Source organism: Oculina patagonica, unplaced genomic scaffold (assembly GCF_052425735.1).
Source record: "Oculina patagonica isolate OP01 unplaced genomic scaffold, crgOcupat unplaced1049, whole genome shotgun sequence".
NCBI classification, from domain to species: Eukaryota; Metazoa; Cnidaria; class Anthozoa; order Scleractinia; family Oculinidae; genus Oculina; species Oculina patagonica.
Window position 1 is genome coordinate 1 of NW_027557027.1, and position 7,238 is coordinate 7,238.

The 7,238-nt window shown below is 37.3% G+C and overlaps 2 protein-coding genes across 3 annotated transcripts; one reads left to right on the forward strand and one right to left on the reverse strand.

Moving 5' to 3' along the window:
* Positions 1-2,459: 2,459 nt before the first annotated feature.
* On the reverse strand, positions 2,460-3,853 carry LOC144639550 (uncharacterized). The gene is made up of 2 exons (XM_078498842.1): positions 3,497-3,853; positions 2,460-2,542 (listed from the first exon to the last, which is right to left on the reverse strand). The coding sequence occupies exons 1-2, from the start codon at positions 3,765-3,767 to the stop codon at positions 2,460-2,462; spliced, it is 354 nt and encodes a 117-aa protein (XP_078354968.1). The 5' UTR covers positions 3,768-3,853.
* Positions 3,854-3,872: 19 nt separating this feature from the next.
* Positions 3,873-7,045, forward strand: LOC144639549 (signal peptidase complex subunit 2-like). 2 transcript variants are annotated; one of them, XM_078498841.1, is made up of 5 exons: positions 3,873-3,998; positions 4,096-4,182; positions 4,988-5,148; positions 6,232-6,325; positions 6,887-7,045. In XM_078498841.1, exons 1-5 carry the CDS (start codon positions 3,945-3,947, stop codon positions 7,028-7,030), a joined length of 540 nt encoding a protein of 179 aa, XP_078354967.1. In that variant the 5' UTR covers positions 3,873-3,944; the 3' UTR covers positions 7,031-7,045. The 2 variants fall into 2 exon arrangements, with proteins under 2 accessions (XP_078354967.1, XP_078354966.1); XM_078498840.1 differs by having other exon boundaries at positions 3,901-3,998; positions 4,093-4,182.
* Positions 7,046-7,238: the final 193 nt, after the last annotated feature.

The window sequence follows — 7,238 nt, forward strand, 5'->3', positions numbered from 1 at the left end:
CAACTGGCGCCCGTTTTATGAGGTCCAAATAGGCGTAGAGATTTCTGTAGAACTGTACGTTTCTACACATTTCATGATTCCTAATCCATAAGTGGGTAGCTCTGGAAATTATGTGAGTTTAAAATAAAACGTAGAGCCGTAGAAGCGTAGAGTTTAAAATGAAAATGTAGAGCTGTAGAAGCGTAGAGTTTAGAATGAAAATGTAGAGCTGTAGAAGCGTAGAGTTTAGAATGAAAATGTAGAGCTGTAGAAGCGTAGAGTTTAGAATGAATTGAAAACGTAGAGCCGTAGAAGGGTAGAGTTAAGTACATACCGTAGAGTACACTTGTACAAGCCTACTTCTGTACTTTAGTGTTCATTCTAAACTCTACGCTTCTACGACTATTGAAAGCGTAGAGCTATAGAAGCGTGGAGTATAAAGTACATAGCGTAAAGGACACTTCAACAAGCCTGCGTGTTCATTTTAAACTATACGCTTCTACGACTATACGTTTTCTAAACGGTACGCTTATTATTATACAACGTTATACAGCTCTACGTTCTCATTCTAAACTGTACGCTTCTACGGTCCTTCTACGGTTTTACTTTTTAATTGTACGCTTCTAAGGCTCTACGTTTTTTATTCTTAAGTATATGCTTCTACGAGTCTACTTTTTTTATTCTAAAGTGTACGCGTCTACGAGACTACGTTCTTATTCTAAACTGTACGCTTCTGCTGGTCTACGTTTTCATTCTTAATTGTACAGTAACACTTCTACAAGTCTATGTTTTCATTCTAAACTGCACGCTTTTACAGCACTTCATTTTATATTGATGATAGCACGAAGTTATTTGGCAATAAAAACAAGGTTTGACAACGAGCAAAATTAATTTTCATTTGTATTACACAAGGAAGAATAAAATGTAAACGTAGAGTTATAGAAGTGTAGCTCTAGTTAAGAATTGAAATGTAGACCCGTAGACTTGTCGAGTTTAAAATGAAAATGTAGACCTATCGAAGTCATCGAAGTGTACAGGTTGGAATAGTACGGAATAAGTATGTAGGGCCGTAGAAGCGTAGAGTTTTAATAGGATGAAAACGTTGAGCCGTAGAACCGTAGAGTTTACAATGAAAACGTTGGGCTGTAGAAGCGTGGAGTTTAGAATGAAAACGTTGAGCCGTAGAACCGTAGAGTTTAAAATGAAAACGTTAGGCTGTAGAACCGTAGAGTTTAGAATGAAAACGTACAGCCGTAGAAGCATAGAATTTAGAATGAAAACGTAGAGCCGTAGAACCATAGAGTTTAGAATGAAAACGTACAGCTGTAGAAGCGTGAAGTTTAGAATGAAAACGTTGAGCCGTAGAACCGTAGAGTTTAAAATGAAAACGTTAGGCTGTAGAACCGTAGAATTTAGAATGAAAACGTACAGCCGTAGAAGCGTAGAATTTAGAATGAAAACGTAGAGCCGTAGAACCGTAGAGTTTAGAATGAAAACGTTAGGCTGTAGAAGCGTAGAGTTTAGAATGAAAACGTAGAGCCGTAAAAGCGTAGAGTTTAGAATGAAAACGTAGAGCCGTAGAAGTGTACAGTTTAGAATAAAAATGTAGAGCCGTAGAAGCGTAGAGTTTAGAATAAAAACGTTGAGCCGTAGAAGCGTACAGTTTAGAATGAAAATGTAGAGCCGTATAAGCGTAGAGTTAGAATAAAAACGTAGAGCCGTAGAAGTGTACAGTTTAGAATGAAAATGTAGAGCCGTAGAAGCGTAGAGTCTAGAATGAAAACGTAGAGCTGTAGAAGCGTAGAGTTTGGAAAGAAAACGTAGAGCCGTAGAAGCGTAGAATTTAGAATGAAAACGTAGAGCTATGGAAGTGAAGAGTTTATAAAGAAAACGTGAAGCATTCATAACGAAAAATTTAGAATGAAAACGTCTGTACTAATCTACGGCTATACGCATTTCGAAGAGCTACTGTCTTATCTGTGAGAGCTGTACTAACGTAGAAGCGTAGAGCTCTACGAAAATTTCTACGCCTATTTGGACCTCATAAAACGTGCCGGGTATAACCAACAGACACCGCTGGTAAGTGGACACTCAGTTATGGCCCCAGTCACATACAAACACTACATTTTTAACTTCCCATTAGCAGAGACCTCTTCAAAGCAGACACCAGATCTTTCTTTTAGGTAGGGTGTCCACTAATGGGAGGTACCACTGTAATTTTAAGACTTATCGGTACTACATGTAACAAAATTGTGATAGGAAATGCAGAAAGAGAAGGAAAACCACCCTTGGCTGAAAAACATCTTGTTTAAACATTATTACCTAACAAGAAACTCGATTTTTTAAAGATATCAATATTTTGGTTCTATTCTAAACCTAAGATGACAAAACATGCTCTATCTTTTAAATAAACAAAGTTGAAAGCAAAAAAAAAAAAAGCTAGAATGTCAACAAATTGTCAAATTCAAAAGTGAATATCATCAACAGTAAAACATGGCCAGTACCTTCTTTTTAAGTTTCCTTTTCTCTTTTTTGCTAAGCTGCTGCATATCCGCTGTATCCTCTGAAAACATTGGACATGGTTTATAAGAAAAGGTTATACTATACCCAGGATATAGCAATAACATTATGTAAAAAAAAAACTAACAAGAATTTATTTTTTGCAAACAGCTCACATACCATAGCACTCTGATAGTAATACCCTGGTAGAAATTGAGAGCAACAAGTGTAATTACTTTATGGTGGCTCAATCATAATGATTTAGACATTCCTATATAAGCATTCTATGCAGCTCAACCAATACTGTTAAAGAATAACTTTTAGTACAAAACTATGAAAGTTTTAAGAATACACAAATTAAAGCCCCTGTGATGTCAAACTGTTGCCATGGCAACCTCGAAAGGGTTCCCTACATAAATTTTGACCTTTTAGGCTACTAATAATAGGCCTTATTACGGTTTCCGACGCCATCTTGACGAGTAGGCAAAGCGGGTAGACATTACAGTGTTTGTATGGGAATCCGATGGCAAATATCTTTTACAAAAATTGAATTCTGGACAACTTATGAATTGTAAATTTAAGATATTAGGCAAAAGCTTTTATTCGCCAAGTTTGAAGGAAGTAGCGGGGCTAGAAAGCACTCAGTTACGTTTTTAATTTTCCATACATTTGTCTATAATTTTTTCCCGCAAACCACGGAAAAAAATTAAAATGTTTTTCATCCACATGAGCGGCCTAACTGATACAAAGATTGGTTGTAAGCTTCTGTTTTTGCATGCTCTTATTAGATGGCTAGCTAGAGACAGGGAAGTCATAAATCATTATGAGCCACCTTAGTTCATAATTGTGAAATTCTTTAATGACCAAGCAATACACTAAAAAAACTATTTCCAGTTGTCCTAAAATGATTTAAATTATGATTTCTGTATAATGTTTGGCTGATTGCACCATATGATAGAAAAGCCGGCAATGCCTTGTGGTCACGTGTAGGTAAGTAATAAAGTTAAGTTTTTTTTACCTGTTTCCTGCGTTACAGGACCCTCTTCAGGCGGGTTATAATTCATCACAAGAGCGTCTTCTTCTTCTTTTTCGTTTCCTGTAGCAGTTTCATCATCATTCATGCTTCCATTTTCCGTTTGAGCCGCAGAGGCGGCGAGAGAATCTTCTGAGTCCAAGTTCAACTTTGAGAGATCGCTTTCTTCTTCTCCCAGTTCCGCTGCCTCCACCGCGGCCGCCAGATCCAGTTTTTTCTTACTCTGGGCGTTCTTTTGTCCTTTCTTTTTCACCATTTTGATTCTATAAAGTTTTTTTTTTAAAATCAGTCCCTTAGAAAGGGTCTTTTTCCTCGATAGTGTCTGTCCACTTCGTGTTTCGCCGGAAGGAATACCACTGAAAAGGGTTTCCGCTGACCTATCCAGCCCAGGTTTCCTCGGCCAAGCTATTGATGACTGTACAAAAGAACCAACATGGCGTCTGGCGGGTCAAAGAAAAAGAGTGGAAAATCAGGAATTTTAGAAAAGGTTTGAACTTCATAGTAGACTTATGATGATTTAATTTTTATTCTAAAGGACTGTTATGTTACTTTTTGGTCTTTTTTTTTCTCCTTATCGCAAGCAGTGGGCCATCGATTCTGATGAGCCAGTCAAGATTGATAAATGGGACTGCAATGCGGTTAAGAATTCCCTCGATGATGCGGCAAAGAAGGTAATGGTTTATTCTAACTTTGAACTTGTATTTAACAGCCATTCCTGTGCTCGTTAAGAAATCGTCTGGTTAGCTGTCCAGGGGAAGTTGTTTTTATTTCATCACTCAAGAACTTAATCTTATTTGTGGTCAATAAAAATACAAGACAAGCAGCTCAGCTATTGTATGCTTATATTCCTCCCCGTCAATAAAATCAATATTTTACCCACTTCAGCTTCAATTCAGTAAATGTAGATCTTCATTAGGTGTTTGTTTGTGCTGCTGTAGAGATTTTTATGGGCATGAGTTTACAAATTTTATATATCTTTTCTATCATTATTCATAGGTCATATCTCACACAACAATACACCCCATACAGTTTTCTGTGGAGTATCCCCCTTGCTTCTGTGTGTGTAAAACCCTGCTTATATGGCTCACAACAATCTTGTTTTCAGAGCCTGCAATCTCCTTGACCAGCGGTTGTGACACGCAATGACTCTGGGTAATTCAAAACCCGGAACCAGGAAATCCTGTTTCTGGTTTAATTGTGGGATGAAATTAACACGTTTTCAACAGTCAATCAGATTTGGCCGTTGTTTTGGCAGTCTTTCAGTCTAGCCCAGAGGTCTCAAATATTCTTGGTGCTGACCAAAAGGATCCTGGCCTCTGGGGACAACATTGGGCTCATAGCTATTGCATGTGTGTATAGCACATACAAGGGGACAACTGTACAAGGGATTGCTGCTCTTGTCATTGTCAATTCAATGTAGTCTTATCTTACTTCACTAGTTTTTAATTTAAATGATTTGATGTTATCATGTTGCAGGTACTAACTGATGGCTTTGGCTATGTAGAAGATTTTAAAGTTACTGATATTCGCTTGGCTATCTGTACGTTATCTTGCTGCTTTGCCCTTGCTGCTTTGATATATGACTACCTTTACCCTTTTCCAGTGTCACGACCTGTCCTTATTACATGTGTTCTGTCGTATCCACTCAAAAATATATCGTATTTTGTAAATAAGTATATATAGTTTAATATCATAATTAAGTGCAGTGTAATATGAAGCATGAAGGTGCTGAGTGACTGACTGATAAGCAGACTGGACTTACAGTAAGTACATGTGTATAAATAATAACATATTAAGTATGTGGGTTTTAACCTCAGCTATCTTTACTAAAGGGAGGCGCGGTGACCTAATGGTTAGCGCGCTCAACTCCGAGTCGAACGGCCCGGGTTCGAGGCCTGGCGGGGGCGCTGCGTTGTGTTCTTGGGCAAGACACTTTACTCTCACAGTGCCTCTCTCCACCCAGGTGTATAAATGGGTACCGGCGAATTTACTGCTGGGGGTAACCCTGCGATGGACTAGCATCCCATCCAGGGGGGAGTAGCAATACTCCTAGTCGCTTAATGCTACGGAAACCGGGATAAGCTCCGGCTGTATGGGCCTCATAGCTCGGAGACAGACTTATCTTTACTAAAACAGTTAAGGTTCTTACAAAGATAGTTAATTTGATTCCTGACAACCAGATATGACAATTCTAGACATAAATCTTGTTATAATTTGCCTTATTATCAACAAATGGTCGCTGTCATAACCTACCTCTCCTCACCCCAATACAATGACAAGTTTTCTTATCCACATAATCCACAATATTCCAACATTGTTTTTTTTTTCTTTTGGTGTGAGGTAGGGGTGGGGTACAGTAAGCAGAGGGTTCTAGAAAGTTGAATAATGAGTTGTCACTCCAAAAAACTCAATCAGTTTCACTGAGAAGTATTTTGTTAACTGTTCAAGGGCTTTTACTCACAAAACAATACAATGCAATACTTTATTTTACATTGATGACGTTGGGAGTGGTTGCCCACTCTTCTGTGGCTCTCCTGTGACCCTGTAAAAATGCTCTACGAAAAAAGCAAAAATATAGAACAATACATATGAAGTAACATTTTCTTGTCTTCCTGTTTTTAAACACCTTTGTATCACTGCAGATGATGAGGTAGATCCTACATATCTTTATCTTAGTCAACATTTTTTGTTGAAGAATGATTTTCTTGACTGTAAAAAAGATACTTTGCTTTGATGACTGTCTTGACAATCTTTACCACCTTTGTTGAGAAAAATTACATCATGTTCGCTGTACAGAAAGATGAAGCAGGAGTGGTGAGTGTATTAGATTTTAAAAGTGTATAAATGGGAATCTATTCTGATGAAAGTCTTAAACCATCTTCAGTTTCAATGGTTAACGCATGTAAGTCATCTGAAATAGTGTCGCTTGTGATATATTTGTGTATTGCCTACAAAAAGACTAATCCTGCCAAGTAATTGCAAAGGTAGTAACCCTTGTGCTCCCAAGCTCAACTTATAATATTATTTTTTCTTTGGTTTGGTTCTTTGCATTAACATTTCAGTCCCCATAGGTTTAAATAGCAACTAATTTTTCAAAGTGAATCCATAATGTTAAAAGTAGTTTCAGTTCAGATGATAGTATGATCAAGCTCCGTAGTCCCAGTGCTGGCGACTTGTTCAACAAATTATTGAGTCGTAAGCTCCAAAATTGTAGTCACCATAGCAACTAATATGGTTGCAACTTGGAGGGTTGCCAATTTGTCTACAAAATCATGTCATCCCATTGGACACATCAGAAAATACCTTTAATTGGAAGTTTGAGCAAACACCCATCAAGAGCTCACACTTAGGACTAATTTAATTACATTTACACAGGGTCCTGACAGTTACTGGAGTTTGCATTCGACGCTGAAGCGCTATGATCAGTACTACACTCTGACTGTCACATATAAAGATGGCATCACTAAGAAGGAACGAGAGCAGAGTATGAAAAAGTATGTTCTCAGAGAAACTGTTTAACAGATTGAATGCAAGATACTGCCTAGAAAAACAAATAATAGATTTCATTGATTATTTAGTCACATCTTGAATTTTATAGTTTAGGTAGCTTTTTATATTTTAAGAATTCACAAGCGAAGAGCCACCTAGTGGAAGTATTGTAAATAAAGCCTTTATTATTGTTATTGTTATTATTATTATTAATTATTATTATTATTATTATTATTAT

What these genes read in the sequence shown, in the direction of transcription:
- LOC144639550 (XM_078498842.1), bottom strand. Translation starts at nt 3,767, where the DNA reads ATGGTGAAAAAGAAAGGACAAAAGAACGCCCAGAGTAAGAAAAAACTG. An exon ending in TCCTGTAACGCAGGAAACAG is followed by an intron (nt 2,543 to 3,496) that starts GTAAAAAAAACT and finishes CAATGTTTTCAG; the next exon opens with AGGATACAGCGGATATGCAG.
- LOC144639549 (XM_078498840.1), top strand. Translation starts at nt 3,945, where the DNA reads ATGGCGTCTGGCGGGTCAAAGAAAAAGAGTGGAAAATCAGGAATTTTA. An exon ending in TCGATGATGCGGCAAAGAAG is followed by an intron (nt 4,183 to 4,987) that starts GTAATGGTTTAT and finishes ATCATGTTGCAG; the next exon opens with GTACTAACTGATGGCTTTGG. An exon ending in AGAAAGATGAAGCAGGAGTG is followed by an intron (nt 6,326 to 6,886) that starts GTGAGTGTATTA and finishes ACATTTACACAG; the next exon opens with GGTCCTGACAGTTACTGGAG.